At 40.1% G+C, this 22,094-nt stretch overlaps 1 protein-coding gene across 1 annotated transcript in view; it reads right to left on the bottom strand.

Moving 5' to 3' along the window:
* Positions 1 to 7,075: 7,075 nt before the first annotated feature.
* The window catches only part of mgat5 (alpha-1,6-mannosylglycoprotein 6-beta-N-acetylglucosaminyltransferase), a 160,469-nt gene continuing 145,450 nt past the window's right edge, over positions 7,076 to 22,094 (bottom strand). Inside the window, exons 12-16 of the mRNA XM_034175756.1 lie at positions 14,433 to 14,579; positions 14,223 to 14,339; positions 12,212 to 12,286; positions 8,897 to 9,054; positions 7,076 to 8,655 (exon numbers count right to left, since the gene is read on the bottom strand). Of these exons, the coding sequence (XP_034031647.1) occupies positions 8,457 to 8,655; positions 8,897 to 9,054; positions 12,212 to 12,286; positions 14,223 to 14,339; positions 14,433 to 14,579 (696 nt within the window). The 3' untranslated portion in view covers positions 7,076 to 8,456. The remainder of the gene's footprint in view (positions 8,656 to 8,896; positions 9,055 to 12,211; positions 12,287 to 14,222; positions 14,340 to 14,432; positions 14,580 to 22,094) is intronic.

Below are 22,094 nucleotides of genomic sequence, written 5' to 3'. Positions count from 1 at the left end.
TTTACAATATAAAGCGCCTTGGGGCAACTGTTTGTTGTGATTTGGTGCTATATACATGTGCTCTGATGTCACTGTTTATCTCCATAGAAACTACCCAAACAATTTTTCATACAAACTGTTTAGGGACATTACAATGTTGTGGTGGAAATTACGGCAATAGTGTGGGACAACTACATTTTGTTTAAAAAAATCACAACAGTTGTATGACATTGAATACCCCAATTATGTTTTGATTATTTTACTGATATTTTATTCAGAGATATTTTAAAACATTAGAAAAAAAACGTTTCTTTACCATTCATTTTTATCATTGAAGATCAAAAGTCTGGGTGTGGGACAAGCACAAAATGGCAATATTTGCATATAATGATGGTGATAAAAGGTGAAAAAGGCATCATAGACTACTAGAACAAATTTCTTAACACACTTTCATTGTAAAGATAACTATACAAGTGTGAAATTTCCCCTTTTTTGTTTTTCATACAATATGATCAAAGGACATAAGTGCCCGTAGTCTAAGAATCACCCACAAACTGAAATTGACCTTTGTCACCATTCTTGCTGTTTTCCCCCATAACTCCAAAACAATCTGTCATAGATAGTCCAAACTATACCTTTTTGGAATCTTCATGATCAGACAAATAATGTGGTATATTTTTCAACATGATTGGAGCATTTTAAAATTTTGACCCCTGTGTAATTCTTAAATTGACCCCGACCTGGCTGCCTAATGAAAATGAGGCGGCTAATGTGCTTTTATAAAAGAGTAATGTCTAAGGTGTATGTGTGGCAATTTTGGTGCTTGTTTCCAGAAATGAACAATTGTTAGAGTTATCTGCTCCACTACTTCTTCAGTTTGTAATTAAGAGTTAATGAAGTCTCCAGCTCTGGCAGGCAACAGAAGGGTTACAGTGTTCATTGTAACTCCAATTTTGTTTTGAAAACGTGTTGGCTGTTTGGTGGATTCTGCATTATAATTGGTCAAATTTTCATAGATTAATTCTTCATGGATCTACTTTCAGACTGGGCAGTGAATGTCTTTTTAGTGACACTCAAACCCCACATTCAGGATACGTCACCTTGTCTGATCCAGCGGTTTTGATCTTTATGCCGACACAGAAAAACCAAGAGTTTCCTGGGAATTAGGGTGCTGCAAATTTGGCTCATAACTGTCTGGGTGTGTGTAGACAAATGCTTATTTGTTGGTAAAGTGTATCTCCAGAGTTCATTTGAACATGATAACAGTTAATATGGAGCTTCTTGAGTTTACAGCCTTTCATGATCACCCTGATAAGACAAAACTTTAAACATTTTGTAATCACATAATAGGGTATTTGGGGTTTAATTTCACACAAAAAAATTACGAAATCCCGTATGCCCCCAATATCCAAGATGGCGACTACAAATGCAGAAAATACTTTTTACCCAAGGCCTTGCGTCCGTCTGTGCTCAGCATAAGTCCACTCCCATTACTGCCAGGGTCTTCAAATTCACAGGGAAGATTCTTGGGACACAGACCTTGGACAAGTTCAAAGATGGCTAACATTGACCTATTTTAAGAGGTCAAAAGGTCACAGTTTCCTATTTTTCTGCTCATACAGCTGAGGGTATTTTAGCATTGCTTTATATTTTCTAATGTTTTCTAAAGATGTCTTTTTAAACTACTAATGAGGCACCAACTTGCCATCACACAACACACAAATCCAATTACACAGTTCAAAAAACAAAACAAAAAAAGGCTCCATGCATACTTATACAGGATTATCACTGCTGCTGTTTAATAAACTGTGTAAAAACATCACATGTGACAAAATAACCTCACATTAAAGTGTCACTTTAGGGCAGCATTTCTCAAAGAGTGGTCCAGGGACCACTGGTGGACCATTAGTGACCCCTCTTAGGCCATGAGTGGCCCCTAGTGGCCTGTGAGTATATTGGTAAAATAATCACATTTTAAGTTAATATATTCTAACTGAAGTGTTTGTCAGAGTGTTTCAAACTGACGTTAAAGTTTAATAGATGGAAGCATGAATGTATTCTTTTCATTTACTCAGCTCGTACGTAAATTATTGCTTTTGGATATTTGGGGCTGAGATTTTCTTGTGTTAGATAAGCGGTGACAGCACGGTGGATTGGTAGTTAGCACTGTTACTTCACAGCAAAAAGCTCAAATACTAGGAGAGCTATTACCACTACCTTTGCACCCCCGCCCCCCCAGGACTAAACCAAACCAACTTTTACGGTTCCTTAGATGACCCCAAAACACAATCGGGATGTTTCCATAAATAAAAACTGGCCTCAAGCCAGTTATCCAAGATGGCATCCAAGATGGCCGCCAAAACAGGGTTTTCAATAAAATACCTTTAAACATATAAACAACTTAAATATCACAGAGATTCAATGATAAGAGTCTATTGGCGACCATTTTGGATGCTATTTTGAATCTTAAACCCAGGAATGAATTTAGTTTAGGCACAAATGAGTTTGCTGTGACCTGCAATGATCTTCTCATTGAATCGCTGTGATATTTAAGTTGTTTATAGGTGTTTTAGTGAAAAACCCTGGCCATCTTGGATATTTTTTTATTTTTTGGGAACATCCTGATTGTGTTTTGGGGTCATGTAAGAACCTAAAAAAGTTAGTTTGGTTTATTCCGGGGGGGGGGGGGGGGGGGGGGGGGTACGCAAAGGTAGTGGCCGTAGCTCCCCTAGTAATAGGCTCAATTCCAGCTGTGGCCTTTCTGTGTGGAGTTTGCATGTTCTCCCCGTGTTTGTGTGGGTTCCCTCCAGCTTCCTCCCACATCCAAAGACATGCAGTTTTGATGGATTGGAAGCTTTAAACAACAAAAACAGTTAAAACGCATGCTTTGACAATTTACAATCATGTAATTTAAAAATATCTGACAAATGAAAAGTAGAATCCAAAATTTTTAACAGCTGAAACTGTTGTGGTGAATGAAGTGTTTGTGGCGGTTCTGATTGTTGCATACGTTGTTCTGGGTTTGTGCCGATATTATGTCATTAAATAACTGTCATCAGCAGCTGCTGTTTCAAAGGTATCACAGTAGATGGTTACCTCCGTAACTGCACCTGGTAATTCCTGTTACCAATCTGTGACCAGAGAAAAAGTTAATCACTGTGCCTAAAAGCAGCCAAACTTTTTTTAAGCCACGTGGCATTTCTTAGCATTTGACTACATAGCTAATGGGCAGCGCCACCCTGGCTCGTTATCACCTTCTTACTAACCTGTGCCGATCAGTTTCAGCTGCTCAAAGGCACTGAAGAAGCAGCTCCATCATTCTGACAAAGTTAATTTCTGGTCGTTTTAAGCTCCAAAGCCTTAAAATCTTTGTGATTAATGTCTGTAGAAGCTCAAAGAATGCAAATGTACTCAGACTGTAATTAAAGTGTTACTGCAGTTTTATTTTTATTTTACCCACATCCGTTTGTAGAGTTTGCTTGTAAAATGGTAGTTTGTTGTTTAGACTGTTGACTTTTTTCCCTTTAGACGCTGATTGTAGGCTACGTGCTGGTGTAAATATTAAAACTGTGTCGCTGTGACGTAAAATAAATGTGAAGTTGGAGTCTTTGTCACCGAGAGAAAGGTTTATTTAAAAATAAAGTTATATCCCTCTGACTCCTGTGGAACTGTGAGAACAAAGACACGGTCACTGTGTCGTTCAGCTTTTACTGCTCGGACCGCGTTCACCATCACGGCTCCAAACAACAACAACAAGGTTTCCATTTTCTTTTTTAATTTACAATCGAGACATTCAATGCTGAGTTTAACAGACAGACACAGTGACAAAACCCATTTTTGTTCTGCAGACTCCCCTGAAAAGCTTGTACAGAAAATAAGATGTGTCGCAGTGTCAAAATGTTTCAGGTGACCCAAACCTACAAACCAAAGTTCACATCCTAGGTACCGAATCAACCCCACAATGTGTTCTGAATCTGAAACTTTACACAGGTACTCTGATCAGTTTCATGAAACATCTGCAGTTTGAAGTTGAAGATGTGGTGACGAATCAGAATGAAGAGCGGATTCAGAGAGCGCCAGATCTGACGTTTAACGTGACGCACCACAGCAGTCACACAGTGCGCCACTAACGGCTACAACAGAGTTTACCATCAAAAGGCACATCATGTTCTTTGAAACGCTAACTTGGCGGCAGATCACTGATCTGAATAATAATAATAATAATAATAAGTACAAAAAGGACTGCGCTGGCACAGAAAGGTGACGTGGTGTTTGTGAAAGGTGCCACTCAGTCTACACCAATGTGCAAAAACTGAAAACAAAACAAAGCGCTGTGTGTGACGTTTTCACAACTTTAACGGGGTACATTTGGCCGTTTGACTTTGAGGCAGTGACGTGGAGGAAAACTGGGTTCGGTATTCATCCTGAAACATTTCACTTCAAATTATTCTTCATGCATAGTGTTTAAAAAAAGTATTTATTCATAAGCTTCTAATTATCTAATTCAAAACATTAAAACCCAAAGACTCCTAGTAGGTGGAATCTGGGCACGCTGTGATGTTAAACTGTACTTTACTGCCTCAACGTAGTTCACGATTACACAACCACCAAAGGTAACTAAACACTCCTAATCCAGCTTCCATAGGTATGAGAACCATCTCAAGAGTGGCACCTACAGCCAGGCAGGACTACAGTGAGGTCAAAATTTAAAAGCTGTCCAATCCTGTTGAAAAGCACATGGAATTATTTGTCTGATCATAAGGATTCCAGACAGGTACACTCTGAGTTATTGAGGACTGAAGACTGGAGTTACAGGATAAAACAGTTTGTATTGGACTCAAATTACAGTTGCTTCAGTTTTGGCAAAAGTTGATGTAAATGATTGGTTCAGCTACAGATGAAAAAAAAAAAAAAAAAGGAATAGTTTTGGCTCCAAAGTAAAACACAGACAAGGATGACGTGAATTACATTGTATGACATAAGTTACTACATAATGGGACAAGAGTAACAGATGCTGCAAACTATTCCTTTTTAGGCTACTATTAGCCAGCGGCGGCCACAGTTCAACTAAGCAGTTTGAGAACTTCCCACTAATCCTAGTATTAAGCAGAGCATGTTGCAGTTGTTTTTCCATTTATGGAAAGCTATATGCTGCACTAAAGTAGGTTAAGCGGTTAAGCAACATTACAAAAGTGTGACAATTACAAAAAAAAAAGCAAAGCATTTAATTATGGTAAATTACCTTTTTTTTCTTGATTTTCAACTCAACAGATTTATAGACAACAGTACAATTAAAGGTCAACAGAATCATGTTTTATTTTTGTAAAATTAATAAATTGGTTCTGGTTTGTTAGCTATTGGCCCAGTTTAGTTTCCACTAAATTTAGTTCTGCTAACTTTGAGAGATAACTTTTTAAAATAAAGTTTACAGTCAGAAACATCTGAAAAACCGGAAAAATCGTATGTCTGTTCCTGTTGGAGCTTATATATCAATTATTTTCCATGTGTATTTTTATTTCTTAATAATGAATACTTTCTGCAATATGAAACTATGTTGAATGCCAACTAGTGTTTAATGTCATTTGTTCATTTATCTATATCTGGATAATCCTCTGATCAGTGGTGGGCACAGTTCAGCTAATACGCTAACTGCTAATTAGCAAAGCTAACTTTTTGTTAGCAGATTAGCTTTTCAGCTAACTTCAAAAACCACCAGTGGACTAATAAGAGTCCACGAAATTTAGTTCTGCTAACGTTTTTTTACTGGCATAGTAACGGTCAAAAACATTTGTAAACCCTAAAATCATACATGTAGGTTCCTGTCTGTCACGTATTTTGCATCAGTCAGGCAGCTGTGAGCAGTTGAGCTCAATTCTACCCCAGCAGAAGGGGCCTGGCTGCCAGGCTGCTACAAAAAAACAAAAACAATTTACATTCGCAGCATACAGAGCCCCCGATGTGTGGCAAAGGGCATACACTGCAAAACAGGATTGACTTATGTTTTGATTTAAAACAAAAATTCTGGACGGTTTATTGATATTAATGTTAACTCTGTCATTTTTACAAAGTGAAAATATAACAGATATCTTAAAATAATGCACTAATTCTTAAGGTTTGAACATTAACACACACAGAAGCCAAAAGGCATTATGGGAAAATCAGCCTCCTGTCATCACTGATTGGTTGATTTATTATATGTAAAAACTAACACACACGTTACTGTAACGTGTGTGTTGGTTTTTACAAATAAATGTGTATTTGTAAAATATGTTATTTTTTCCATTTGTAAAAAAAGGGATTTGCAAAACTGAAAATTCTGTTTGTAGTGTGAAATTCGGACGGGCACTATTCACACTGCTATCCAGTAAATGGGTCAAAATGCATAGAACACTGCCATCCATCAAAGCTAACCTTTTGGTTAGCTGTGTCCACCACTGCCTCTGATCTTGGCACACTTTTAGCAACCTATCTTTATGCTACATTTTCAAATTTCAGCTCTTTTGCTGTGTCTTTTTTCAGCATCATAGTTATCGCTTCAGCTAGCAGGTTATCGAAGCTAACATTTAGGTTAGCGGTATTCACCACTGCAACAAGCTCAACTAATAATTTGCATCACCTTTTACCCTGTACGGACTAAAAGACAGCCCTCATCATTTTTTGCTGTTTTTACCTCATAAATGAGTCACAGATGGTCCAAGAAATACATTTTTGGAACTCTTAGAATCAGACAAATGTTTATAGGAGAAGTTGGCCCCGGGTGTGAACTGGGCCTGGGACTAACCTTAACCCTAACCCGGGCCAACTTTTTAAGCTGTGCACAGTTCTTTTGTTAGCAGATATATGATGCACCTGACAATTGTGTTATTTGTAAGCTCAGAACCCTGTGAACACTTTCATTGATCACTACCACTCTAAGATTATACCAAATTTTTGTGTCTGCTACAGTTTACTGAGGCTGGATTGTAATTTTTTTTTTTTCACCTTCGTTTTTATCAAAACCCTGCTTTACTGCTGAAAGCTGAACAGGTGCAGACAAATCCTCCGTCTTTATGCTGCACGCTTAACAATTGGGAGTGTTTTTTTATCCCATTTCTTAAAATTAATCTCTATAAATAAAACTGAAAAGACACCTCTCTTATAAATAAAAAAGATTTCCAGCAAAGCACAGAGATAAAGATCTGTATACAAAATAAATAAAAAAAAAATTCTTTAAAACCCATATGAATATACAGTGTTACTAATATGTCATTAAATCTCTGCAAATAGATTAAAGTAGTGCATTTCTTCCACTCATTCACCACAAAAACTACAAGTTTTATTCTTTTTTTGCAGGCAACTTAAGAGTCTAACAAACAAAATGAGGAAATGTGAGGTTTTGTGTTGCTGCTTTGTTGGAGTGTTTGGTGGCAGCTTACAGTTTTTGAAGATTTACAACTGCTGGCTGGGATTTTTATTTACTTCTATACATGAACACAAACGTCTCAGCGAGATGACCTCTGGCTCTCTACAGGTTGTGGAGTCCTCACCAAGGCTTCTTGGCGTTACTGCCGTTATGACTACAGTCATCTACGACACGTCACGACATCCTACGACACGGCAACTCCCATCGGCTGCAGAGACAGACCTTAACCTCTGATCCACACCCCCTTCGTGTAGTACAAGATGTCACAAAACAGAAGTCTGAGCTCCTGTCTCCACAAATGCACTTGACCGTTTTTAGAAGTGCACATAAAATGTGACATTTAAAACAAGTGCGCCACTTAAACGTGTGGAACTTCAATCTTTTTGTGCCATGAATATTTGCTTCATGGCAAAAACATCCACTTTTCTTGAATTTTATTTATTTATTTATTTATTTTAAAGGGGGAATGATGAAGTGTTTGGTGAAATTATTTCCCAAATAAAAACACTGATTTCTACATTGTGTCCACACGCTTGTGTTGAGAAGAGTGACATGATGCAGTTACAGTGTAAAACTGGTTTTGTCGGGCTGGGATCGGCCCGTTTGTTCCAGTGCAAACCTACCCAACATTAAACACAAAGTTTTTGATGCCATGAAGGAGCGTGACCACAGTCTGGCTTCTCAGCAGCAGGGGGTGCATGAGTGTGAAGCTGGAGGCTCCTCCTGTGCTTTCCCACAGTCAGTGATATGTGCTGCAGTACTACAGGTGGCCAGCAGCCAGTTTGTTTGAGCTTATTTACTACAACTTTAAACTCTTTTGGTTGATTCTGATTTCATGCTGCCGCCACCCGTCACTGCCCGACGCACAGGATTCACTGTCAGACTTGGCGGCGCTGCCGCTGGTGAACATGTTGGCTGCAGCATCTGCCGAAAATATAAGATGAACTCACACATTCGCATGAATGTTTCTCAGTCAGATTTCCGTGTGGTATGATGCTCTGCCGCCACGCCCCCCAACACAAGTCCCCAGTCAGTCCTGTGCGAGCGCTCCGTCCCATGAGCTGCCGTGCTGCTGCTATAGGCAGTTTTTGCACAGCGCCACCTGGCCCTTCATGTAGTCACGGCAGGGGCAGATGCGTCGCAGTGATTGGTGTGCACCCGCACAGCTGAACAGCAGCAGGTCGGACTGGAAGATGCAGTGGCGGCGAGTGTCGCTGTAGGCAGGCACAACCGTGTCGGCGCTCGATTCCACTGTCTGACAGTCCACACCAAACCTGGGGAACACAATTTTTTTTTTTTATTCATTTTTAATTCACCTGCTAGTGTTTCAGCACCATTTTTGTTTTTAAACAAATGAAATGGATGAAGATAGAGACAGAAACATATCTGACTGTTCAGTGGCTTTAACTGCAACAAACTGCACCCTCTAGTGGTAAGAATTCAGTACTGGCGATGGAATAGCTAATTTTTCTGTCATCTGCTGGTTACTTTGAAACACCAACAGGAATGACCCACCTGGCGAGGTCCTTGTCCTTGTTGAGGTGTTGGAAGAAGGAGGGCTCACAGATGAGCTGTGCCTCCTGACAGACCTGCTTACAGGACCGACCCGGTTCAGCCTGTTTGACCTGCAGAGCGCTGAGAGGAGGCCACATCACCTGACCATGGCAAAAGTCCTGAAAAAAACATCATCACTCAGTAAGACTTCAAACACAATCACTCCATGTTCACGTGTGACACCACTGATGGTGTTAAGCAGCCACGTATGTTTATGTGACTGCTAAGACGTCTCAAAAACATGGATTTCAGTGACATTTTGTGGAGGTCAGACAGGGGTCACGAAGGAGCTGTTAAGACTCTGAGCTTGATGTGGATCCAGGATCATTTATATGTAACTATTTTTTTTTGTAATTTTTGTTATTTGTACATGAGTAAAACAGCGCCCCTGGATAGACTTCAACTCTTCTAAAGACTGCAGGCCACATATTTTCTGAGTGCCCTGAAATTTTCAAAAGAAATAAAAAAAAACTGTATAAAGGTAAATGGTGGACAATTTTGCTGAGAGTTTTTGTCTTTAATGGTCACATCCATAAGTATTTGGACATTGAGATAATTTAATCATTTTGCCTTTGAACACCACTACAATATAGAAATGTACTTTTAATGTAGATGTTCAGTTTATTTTCAGTGATTTAAGAAAATATCAATTTAAATATTCAGGAATTACAGCAATTTTTTATAGCAGACATTGAAAATAAGATGTACAGTGCAACAGGAAAGTATTCACAGTGCTTCACTTTCCCACATTGTGTTATGTTACATCCTAATTCCAAAATGGAGTAAATTTTTCCCCTTCAAAATTCTACACACAATACCCCATAATAACAATGTGAAAGAAGTCTATTTGACATTTTTTTTTCAAATTTATTATTATTAATAACAATAATAACAAAAAACTTTAAAAACAAAAATCACATGAAGACCTACACACGTATTCAGAGGCCCATGATACTCAAAATTGAGCTCAGGTGCATCTTGTTTCCACTGATCATCCTTGAGATGTTTCTACAGCTTAATTGGAGTCCACCTGGGGTAAATACAGTTGATTGGACATGATCTGGAAAAACATAACTGTCTACATATAAGGTCCCAGAGTTGACAGTACATGTCAGAGCACAAAGTAAGCATGAAGTCAAAGGAATTGTCTTTAGACCTCTGAGACAAGATTGCCTCAAGATGCAAATCTGGGGAAGGGTACAGAAACATTTCTGCTGCTGTGAAGGTCCCAATGAGCACAGCGGCCGCTATCATCTGGAAATAGAAGAAGTTTGAATCCACCAAGACTCTTCCTAGAGCTGGCCGCCCGTCTAAACTGAGCAATCGGGGGAGAAGTGCCTTAGTCAGGGAGGTGACCAAGAACCCAATGGTCACTCTGTCAGAGCTCCAGCATTCCTCTGTGGAGAGAGGAGAACCTTCCCTGCAGCAATCCACCAATCAGGCCTGTATGGTAGAGTGGCCTGATGGAAGCCACTCCTTAGTAAAAGGCACATGGCAGCCCACCTGGAGTTTGTCAAAAGGCACCTGAAGGACTCTCAGACCATGAGAAACAAAATTCTCTGGTCTGATGAGACAAAGATTGAACTCTGGTGTGAATGCCAGGCATGACACCTGGCATTTGTAGGAAACCAGGCTCCATCCCTACAGTGAAGCATGATGGTGGCAGCATCATGCTGTGAGGATGTTTTTCAGTGGCAGGAACTGGGAGACTAGGCAGGATTGATGGAAAGATGAATACAGCAATGTACAGAGACATCCTGGATGAAAACCTGCTCCAGAGCGTGTTAGACCTCAGACTGGGGCAACGGTTCATCTGTCAGCAGGACAATGACCCTAAGCACACAGCCAAGATAGTCTTCAGGACAACTCTGTGAATATCCTTGAGTGACCCAGCTAGAGCCCAGACCTGAATCTGATTGAACATCATTATGGGGTGTTGTGAATAGAATTTTGACAAAAAAAAAAAAAGAATTTACTCCATTTTGGAATAAGGCTGTAACATAACAAAATGTGGAAAAAGTGAAGTGTTGTGAATACTTTCCAGACGTACCGTATAAATCCAGGCTTGAGTTGCTACGTGACTTCTTTCAAACTCGAGCAGACATTTGCGTGTGTTTCATAAAATCTTTGTGCCATTCTGCCATGAAAGTGGAAATGGTGAAACAGGAGGCAAAAGTCTCCAATCTGAGCCAGCAAAGCTTGCAATTTGCTCAGGCGTCTTCCCTCATTAGTCTTATGTACAGTCCCTCAGCAGGAGGTGCTGATGTTATCGGCTACATCAATTCAGAATGTCAGTGGAACGTCGGAAACACTCACTGCAGTTTCGGATTAGGGTTGCCAACTCTCTGAAAAATAAATAAGGGACACCTCACCGCCAGGGCCGACCGACCATTGCCTTCACCCTTCCCAGCGTCTGTGTGAAATGATTTTTAACCATTTGACTGTTGACTTGACCCTGAATTTAAGTAGATGCATACATGCATTTGTTCTGATACGAACACGTGGAAATTATTATTTAGCAATTTATTTTTAGTGCAAAATAAATTTTCACTCACAATTTCAATATGAGCATTCTGTCCTGCTTCAAAGCATAAAATAAAAATCTCTCTGTAGTGCTTAACAACAAAACAACAGAAAATTTGCATCATCCAAAACAATGTAACAGTGCACATTTACATATTTAGTGTAATAAAAAGTGCAAAAAATAAAGTTTGAAAAGTAAACAATACTTACAATACTTAGCTGTTGTCGCGCACCTTTTCCACCCAGCCATTTTCCTTTTCTCATTCGCCCCTGTATTTTTGCATTCTTTTTTGTTTTGTTTTTTTTAGGAGGAGTAACGACGTTACAGACATTGCTGTCCGTAGGCATATCTGCAGTGTCGGTGTCTGTATCGATTCGATATCAGCCATGCTGCGCTTTGTTATTGTCGTCCAGCGACCGTCGTCGGCTCGTGACGTTGGTATCTTCTTGCGAGCAGATGTCCCTCGACCAATGAGATAAGAGTGATTCTGTATTGTCAACTCGTGTCTGTCAGCTCATTGGTGAAGAGCAGGAGAGAGGCTGGGATCAAATTTACCGTAAGTTTCCATATAAAGCGCCAGTCAATTCCATTGACATTTTACAGACTTTTTGATTCTCACAGAAATACGGGACAAACTGCGTCCCGTTTCAGGTCAATACAGAATGCACACTTTTATTTCCAAATAAGGAACGATTCCGTTTTTCAAGGGACGGTTGGCAACTCTATTTCGGACAGACACGTAGAGGCGTTACCTGGTTCTCAATGAATGCGTTGACTCTCTGCAGCATCCCTTCACAGGTGAACTCGTACGGCAGATAGGGCTCAATCTGAATTTACACACAAAATTCAAATATTAGTAAAGACTGTCTGTTATTAATTAAATCTGTCACATGCTTTTAATATGAAATATCAAATATCCTGGTGTTGGACTCAGCGGCTCCCACACTGCCACAGTAAAGTCACATGTGCCTGAATGCACAGCGATTGTGTGCGCATGTAACTGTGGACAGCGAGCGCTCAGCGTGCTGAAATATCAGCCTGCCGTCTGCTCTTTGTACAAGTGTCTTTTGAGTCGTGTCCACACGGCTCTCATTTGCAGAGCAGAACTTCAAACGCGGATGACCAACAACTGAACCCTTTGTTTTGTGCCAAGCCACTTGGTCCCTTTTCAATATCTTTGTGAGCCAAAGAAGATGAGGCACAGGAGAGGGAGGCTGAGCGAGCTGGACCGGAGCCTGGTAGGTTGCAGCTCGCCGTGGCTCACAAAGCGTATGTGGCTCTGTGGGCTTGTCTGATGAACAAACCCATTGTTCAGGTCCGCAGGGTGAAGCACAACACAACACGAGGTGCAGAACCCTGGCTGTACATATGCAGGAGCAGCAGATGCACAGATGTTATCCACCTCTCTTCTCTCCGGCCTTTGACTTCGTGTAACCCATGATGCCAAATTAGAAAGCAGAACTGAAATAGCAACATTACATACAGGCAGGGTTTATTTATTTATTTTCCTGTTCCTCTTTACGAACACCACTATAGTGTTATGAGCTTAAATGAAACCATAAAAGTAATTCTTTCACAAAAACCTCCCATGACAACTTCCCAAATTATTTCTGTATCATTCATTTTGGCCTCAATTCAACATAAAACCATAATAATTGAGGTAATCCAGGTTTTTTTTTTTTTTAAGATGTGCCAGATTTGCGAATGAATGTGGCTCATTTGCAAGTATAAGCAGTTAACGACAAGACTGCCTCGTTACAGAGATGATTCCACAAACTGAAGGATTCCAATTAGAGCAGACGCTACACCGACATGACACATTTGACTACTGGTGGACCTTATAAAAAAAAAAAAGTGAATCCATTGGTTGGCATGTGTGGTTATGCCAAATACAGTTGCCGTTACAGATTAGCATACTTAATTACATACACGTGCCGTTTTGCAGCCCGTGACTCACATGGGAGGTCGGTTTCAGCAGAGTTCCGGTTCAGGACAATGTAAAGACACTTCATGAAGTATGGACAACATCGGGACACAGCAGAAGTTCATCACCTCCTCTAGATAACCCTCTCAACTTCAGAGAACGTGTCATCATAATCACTCGTGAACTCTCTGAATCAGCGCCATCCACATCGTCACTAGCCATTGTTCACGTGGCTTTGAAACACCAGAACTCTGCTGGTGCTGCGGTGCATTCTGGGAAGCGGAGGGGGACTATGGGAAACATTAAAGTACCGAATGCCATAAAATCATCACAACTAACATGAAATCAATTAGCCATGATTGATGAGCAGTAAAACCAAAACAAAAAAATGTATCCTATGCAGTGGAGGCCATCTTGTGCTGTCACAGGTTGTTATTGTGGGATTAACACAAATGTCAATCTGGGGCTTATTCTGTTTTGGAGAAGGTAAGCTTGCTGCAGAAATAATTATAAATCACCACAAACGCTACATCCAGAGTGTCGGACGCAGCTGCTGGGTGCTACAGTTTTAAGGGGCCAATCAGTAGTCACACAAGCCACGTTACCGCAAACATGTCTGGCACAAACAGTGATGCACTACACATTTAGAAATCCTGTAAATTTAGGGAAAAAGGTCACCTTTGTTCAACTGTTTCCATGGCAAAGTATCAGTGTATTTACAGTAATGTTTGTGTCTATTTGGAAAAAGAATCCAAGAACACACTGTTCACATGTGCATACGCAAGCAGCCAAATGTTAACATTTCCAAAAATGATCTTGTGTGGTGTTTTCCTGGTTACCTTCTGGCTGAGGATGGAGCGGATGGCACTCTCCACATCAGCAGAGTTATCGATATCCACCGTCCACACGTGTGGCTGACCGATGTACACCTCAGCGTACGGGTGCTGAGACGTCAGCTGCAGATTGGAGACAATAAAGCAGAAGCAGAGATTAACAGCATGCACACGAATGCATCGTTGCAGCCCGTTTGCCCCCTCCCCTTCCCTCACCTCTCTCAGAGTGGGTTTGCCCTTGAAGAAGTCGGTGTTTTTACTGCTCTTCGGTGGGTTGAATTTAGGGTTGAGGAAAGCACAGCCATTGGCGATGGCCTCCAGGGGAGCAGGGCCTTCGTAGGGGAAGGACAGACCCACAAACAACTGCAGAGGAGAGGAAAAACAACAGCAGCCAAATACATCATTTGGTATTTTTTTAGATCTCTGTTTTATAATCAAACTTTTAATTAGTCACCTATTTCTGGTTAATTCTGATTTTATTTAGAATTTCTGAAATGCTTTTGTTGACTTTTTTTCTTCTTTGGTCTGTGAAACTTGTGTTCTGCTCGTCATGTTGCTGTGTTTTATAGAAAAAGTGCTGAAACTAAACCTCATTGGAAGAATAATATGAAGACACTCTGCACCACGCTGCTCCTCCTACAGGCTGGCACACCGTTTCTCTGCCAATCAGGCTGCCAGGTCTGGCTGGTGCCTTGTTAGCAAAATTACTGGACTGTAGGGCTGTAACCTGCTTGCTCCATAAAGTGTCAGAAAACAATAAAACCATGCCATTGATTGTTTCCCAAAGATCAAGATGTCTTTGTCCACAACACAAAGACAAGGTTCTTGTTTGAGGTGAAAAACAATGACATCGACAGAGCTCGACTCAGCTATTGGAGACAAAATAGTGAAAATGTTGAGTTTTTGCTCCGCCTTGCAGAGGAGGAGGAAATGTCCATATGCACTCTTGTGCATTCGCCTGCAGTAAACACTGGATTTTACATGGGGATTAACACCATAATGGTATATTTTGTTAAAAACCCTTGAATTAAAGCTGAAAGTCAACAAAACAAGTACGTCTTGTTTCATTTTAAATACATTGTGGGAGTGCAGAGGAAAATACAGTATCAGTCCAAATACTTATGGCCCTGACTGTGAGCACTGGCCCAAGAGGCCTCAGGGCCTGTGTACGACTTAAACCTATACATTAAATGTATTGCAACACACAAAATCTTACTTTAAAACAAACAGAGGGAGAACTGAAGGCGATTATATTCACTTCATTCTTCCACACAGGAAGCACAAATATTTGTGAGGCCATGGCAGCACGCTGTAACCGCAAGCTCTTTACACACACACACACACACAGCAAAGTCAATGAGGTGGGGAAAATCTGGCCTCGTGCTCGTGTCTCAGTGGGACACTGCTGACAACAATGGCCAGTCTGTGTGTTTGTACTGACTATTAGGAAGAGGACAGAAAACCTCTTCAGGTTTTTATACCACTGCTGCTCTGACAGCAAACACAACACACACTGCCTCTTTCTCCATCACACAGCAGATGCCACAGCGCTTGTATGTACATCAACAAGCAGATGAGAATTTTGAATTTTCAGGGGCTTTTTATCTGAACACTTACTGGATTACTCTTTTAAAGGCTTTGCCAAGAGGTGGCAGCAAAAGCCCAATTATTAACCGTGTGTGTGTGTGTGTGTGTGTGTGTGTGTGTGTGTGTGTGTGTGTGTGTGTGTGTGTGTGTGTGTGTGTGTGAGTGAGTGAGTGAGTGAGTGAGTGAGTGAGTGAGTGAGTGAGTGAGAGAGAGATTATTTTCTAGAATTGAAGCTGCAACATAAAGTACAACTATTAAATTAAATGCATTGGGGGGGTGATACAAACCCTGCACATGCTAAACAAACACGACTTCCTTTTATGAAGTTATCGTGACACCACTGACATCAGTATATCACAAATATTTTGATGATCAGTATAAACTTTAGATCTCTTTAACCCTATGGGAGACCGTAATCTTGTTTGAACCCTCTGTGATATCGCGGGATTTGGCCACTTATGGGGGAGCCTACATTTAATATATACACATTATATACACACTTCACATGGATAAATGGTGTACAGTTTTGTTTTCGGCTGCAATCACAGAAGCAGTTGCAAAAAGTATATTTTTTTTGGATCCCGGTGGAGAAGAGAAGGCGAGGAGGTGGTAGACGCTGTGTCATTAAGTGTTAGCCTACACAGCTAACCAGAGTAAGTCCGTTCTCTCACCTGCAAAACCGCCTGGACACGTTTGTGCTCAGGATCATAAACAAACCGCAACATATGTCCACTTCCCCACTGCACTGTCACATTTTCTTTACATTTTCACTTTGTTTGCATGTAATTTGCCCAAATCCCCACTGAAAATGCTGTAGTTTATATCCCCAGAAGTAGAGAAATTACATCATATTTTACCCCTTTAGCTGCCCTATTGCTTGGGGAGACACAGCAGTAAATATATTTTTCGCTCAATGTTTTTGTTGACCTTGACCTTTGGCCAATCCTCTCCAAAAGTTAATCATCTTGAGATATCTGGCCAAGTGATATTCCCACCAAGCGTGAAAATCTGTCCAGGCATTTTAAAATTTATGTTCAGTTAACTTGTTCACAGAGACACATATAGGGCCGACTGATAACAGCCTGCTGTGTTGGCGCACAGGGTACAGAATGGACGATCCACATTTACTGTGCAACTAATATTTTTTTTAGCAGTTTAAGATACTGTGATTTTTTTTTTAAAGAGATGCTAAGCTTCTTAATACTAGTGAAATCTAATTCTAAATTAGATTCAGAAAATCTGAAGTTTCAACTGTTCCATTTTCTTTTTCACATTAAAATAAGGTGTTTCTATTTTGTAATAAGTTAAAAGTAAAGTGCCACGACTGTTTAAGATTTTTGATCACGATAAGAAATTGATCAAACATACTTGGTGAGATTTTGCATGTTCGCAGCACATTGCTGTATTTTCATTCAACATTTCTACTGTAAAACAGCAGAAAATAAAGCAGAGTTGTACTCAAGGACACTGTACTACTGCGACGTATCAGAGCTGCTGGATTACTGATTTGTCCTCTCCTGTCCAAACACCTGTGCTCAGGGTAAATTTATATGCTTTTCTCCCAAATGCAAACCCCATGTGATGGGTACAGGGAGATTTTACAGAATCATCAGTAAAAGTTGCAAGTCACAGTGACTTTACCAGTGTGTTAAACATACAAAATAATCATTTAGACACTGCTTCACTTAAAAGGTGAAGTATGAAACATTTGAAAGTTAATTTTTGTAGTCCCACAGTAACTGTAATCACTAAATGACTTGTTTTTGGTGTCGTGTAGCAAAAACCAGCCTTACAACTTCAAGAATGCTGACCCAATGTCCTTTGAATGAGAATGTCGGGTCTTGCGAGAAACACGAGCTGTTTTACAACACTGCAACACATACCCCCCCCACCTCTTCAAGGCAACGGTGAGCAAACAGCTATAAGAACAAGCCAACACATGTTCATTGTCATGGCAGAGCTGGCAAAAAAGCAAAGACAACTGCTCTTGGAGGAAGACAGGAAGAGATAAAGAGCATGTGACCGAGCGAGGGGTCGCTCTCACACACACACACACACACACACACACACACACACACACACACACACACACACACACACACACACACACACACACACACACACACACACACACACACACACACACACACACACACACACACACACACACACGTCGACATCGGTCAGGCTTTCTCGGAATGGTGAGAGGTGAAAGATGAAACACAAAACGGATGTAGACTTGCTGTTCTTGTTACTGCATGTTTAAGTAAATTGAGATAAACTCTCTGTTCTTTATGTATTTTTGTGTATCGTCTCTAGATGTGGCTCCACGGATTGTGTTCACCAGCTCAGTTGAAAACAAATGCACATGGACAGCAGGGGAAAAGGGGGGGTGGTGCACGCCACTCCCAGTCCGACTCCAGCATTACTTCCACTTTTCTGACTGATTATTTGAAACTGCAGCTGTCCTACACAGCTCACTGAGGAGTGGACAAAAGCATCGTTTCGACATTTCTCCAAATCTTTTTCGCAGTTTGAAGTTCGTGCTTTGCACAGAGTTGGGCTGAGATGTTTCAGTCACAAAAATGGAGTCAGAACTGTGCATCAGCTCTGACCAGAAGGAGACAAAGGCAGAACATCAAGCTGATCAGAGGCACGAGTTTTACGTTCTAAATAACAGGAGCAGATAAATCTGTCACAGGATCAACTTGTCTGTTGTTCTTATAGTGACATGTTAAACTTGTCAGTGCTCCTGTCATTTCTTACTATAATCATTCAGCAGTACCCATAATTTACTGCTTTGCGTCAGTTTGACATAACAGACAGGCAGAAAAACCAGACTAACAGACATTTACCAAATGCCAGAACAGATATTCCTACTTTGAACAAGCATGATATTTAGAAGTTGTGACGTGAACAGAAATGTCAAACAGTTCATGTGTTTAATAAAAGTTTATTAGCAGTTTATTAGCAGTGAGTGTCTTGCATCAACACATTCTATTTACAGTTTACACAACAACAACTTGGCCTCACTCACATTTTGAAGGCACTCGAGATTAGTTGTTGTCGTTTCAATATGGCAGACAAGAAGCGTGTAAACAGGTTTTTTTTAAAGCAGTTCTCAAACTGTGAAGCATCACCAAGTTTTAGTCTCATATTTATTACCTTCACTGAGAGCAGCACAAGTCCTGAACAACAAAAATATAGATGGGCAGGTGAAGGACTGACTTTGTTCATCCCAGCTAGCTGTTGTAATATCTCAAAAACAGTAAATGCCATTGAGTTGTACCTCACCAAATTAAAAACACATGAGGATTAAGTCATAAATTGGTAGTTATCTTTGACACATAGACCAATCAAAAACACTACTCTGTGTGGCCTACATATTATGTCAGACTTGTCTCCCACACACCTTCAACATGATGCTCACTACATGGCCAAACATGGAACAAAACAGAACAGGAAAGTAAAACCAGAATTAAACAAAGGACAGAATGTGTGCAAGAAAATGATCCCAAAACCTTTCATCTCGGCTGCAAATTACTGAATTTGAAATACTCTGAAACTACAGACACACCCATGTTTTAGAACACTGTTTCAGAGTCCATGTGAAGAGGAAGACATCAAGTGCCGTGTTGCCACCTGCTGAAAGGTTTGAGAATGTGCATCCATATCAAATTATGGATTTCATACTTAAAAGCTGTAGTCACAGAGTCTAATGTGCACTAGTACATATGTTAACACCCCCCTCCCCTTCCTTTTGAAACATGACAGTTTTGTAATAAAATAAAAATCACAAAATACAGTATTAAGAATAGTGTTCCATAGTTTTTCTAGATCATAACCTGAAGCAAATGCCACTCAGCCGGTGTTTCTCTCAAAGCCTCACTGAGTTAATTCAGCTGGAATGTTGTGCACATCTTACAGGTGCTTCTTTGTTCACTGTATAAGGCTTTAATCATTCCAGCATCTGTTCATGAGCTTATATGCACATTTTATGCAAATTATGGCAATCGGGACAGAGAAGAACAACATAGTGGTGCTGTTAGGTTTGTGAACCTTTGAGCTTTTACATGTCTGAATTGTGTATGCCCACAATGATGCCCTTTACACTCAGTGAAAGATAATCTAATCTGTACAACATGACACAAAAACATAAAACTCAAAACGAGAGGACCGCACTCAGAGAGAGCAAACCTCCAACACTCGTTTCCAATTCCACAAATTTTTACCTTGGAAAAAACTTTCAAGGTCAAAGTCCTGTTAGAAGTGGCTTTTCATAAGATAAAGTAGATGTGATCAAATATCAGGACTATGTATTTAGTTCACGCACTTGAATCAACGTTTTTTTTTTTTGGTGTTAGATTTTTTTTTATTTACTTTTTTGGTTTCTCAGTTTCTTTTCAGATAATTTTCACAGAACATTATCTCTGTTATGCACAATTTGTCATTGCTTTTTGGCACTTGGTTTCCGACTGATAACAGGAAGACAGACAAACAGGCCTCCATCCAATTTTGGTGGTGTAGGTAAATCCATACCAGAAAAATGAGAGTGACTGAGGCACTGTTTGATTGAGATATAATGCAAAATGTACACCAAATGGGTTTTTCAATATTAAATTCAAATGTCAACAAAATCCACAATCTGGATTGGGATCAAACTGTCAGGTGATAGTGAGCGCCAGTCTGCACATCACTTTCAAATATGAGAGTGATTGAGACACATTTGAATAGGATATAATATAAAATACACATTAAATGGGGTTGTCAATGTTAAACGTAAATGGCCACAAAATCTGTAATCCGGATTAGATACAGATCAAACTTTGCCAGTTGATACAGGATACCATCCTACATAATGATCTTAAGTATGAAAGAAATGTTATCTTTTTTGACAAAGTTATGAATTTTTGAAAATTTGTTCAATTTTAAACAATAGGAATTTTTCCAATTTTCCAAGATTTTCCTGATTTTGACCTATGACCTTGAAAACTGAATACGTTCTTGCCTATCAGGATATGAATCCTGTGTAAACACTTCATGATATATGAAAAGACCTGTTCAGAGACAAAAACAAACAAACAGGGGTGAAAACATAACCTTCACCTTGGCAGAGGCAACAATAGTGTGCATAAGTATACACACCCTCAAGTATAACATCCAAACATGAATGGATACATGAACATTTCCAAGTCACTGATTATGTCTTGGACTTCATTTACACCTTTCATGAATACAAACAACATGGTACTGTATGTTAAATCTGTCTAGAGGAAGCAGTTCCCAAAAACTGACTGACCCTGCAAGAAGACAACTAGTGAGGGAAGCCACCAAGACATCCATGATAACTCTATAGGAGTTATAGGCTTCTGCAGCTGTGATTCCAGAAATTGTGCATTGTGCAACTTTTGTCTGTTGCAGCACAAATCTAGGCTTGAATCTCCCATGTGCCTTCTGGCTACTATAGCTGAAAGGTTACTTTCTGCCTTTTTAAATGACAGCCAAGCATGAAGTTACAATTTATTTCAGGAAATGAGAGATCAGATATCATCAACAGCAATTTAGTCTTCACACCCTAGCACCAGTGCATTATTTTCTGTGCTCAGAGTTGCTTGTTAAAACCCCCAAGAGGCCAATTAGCTCAAAAAGTCGCCGTGCAGGTACAGTACACGTGCTGTTCAAGCCGTCAGTGCAAAACAATTCCACCAACACCTCCTGTAAACTTAAACAACAATGTGGCCAGAAGGCTCCAGTTTTGTGGGATTTAATTGGCCGTTCCTTCGCGGGGGTTCCATGCTCAACCACATGCTCTCCCTCTTCATTCATTCCTATATTTGGTGTGAATAACTGCAATTTGCCAGGTTGCATGAACTTAGAACTATCTGAATCAGAAGTGAACATTTTTGTCTGGTTTCTGAATGGTTTTATTCGCGCCAACATCTCCGTGCATGCTCGTGTCTGTGAACAAATGTAGGTCAAGTTCTCAGAACAAGTGGCAAATCATGACATGAATGGGGAAGTGTTCAGTGGATGGATGAATGACTTTCCAGTGTTATATTTTCAAATGTTCCTGTTCATGAGTGTTGGTGTTTGTCTCAAAAATGCAGATTTGTAACTTTTTAATGATTTCGTCTCAAAAATGCAGATTTATAACTTTTTAATGATTTCCTTTCAGAGATGAACCGAGGTCAAATATTACTGTTGCAATTTAACTTTAGCAAGTAAAATATTAACTTTGATGTCAGGCTCAACTAAACAGCTTTCACCGCTTTATCTGGTTTTTGTGTGCGT

Source organism: Thalassophryne amazonica, chromosome 1, assembly GCF_902500255.1.
Source record: "Thalassophryne amazonica chromosome 1, fThaAma1.1, whole genome shotgun sequence".
Lineage (NCBI taxonomy): Eukaryota > Metazoa > Chordata > Actinopteri > Batrachoidiformes > Batrachoididae > Thalassophryne > Thalassophryne amazonica.
Note: the sequence above shows the minus strand (reverse complement) of the source record. Positions and strands in the feature narration are given on the sequence as shown.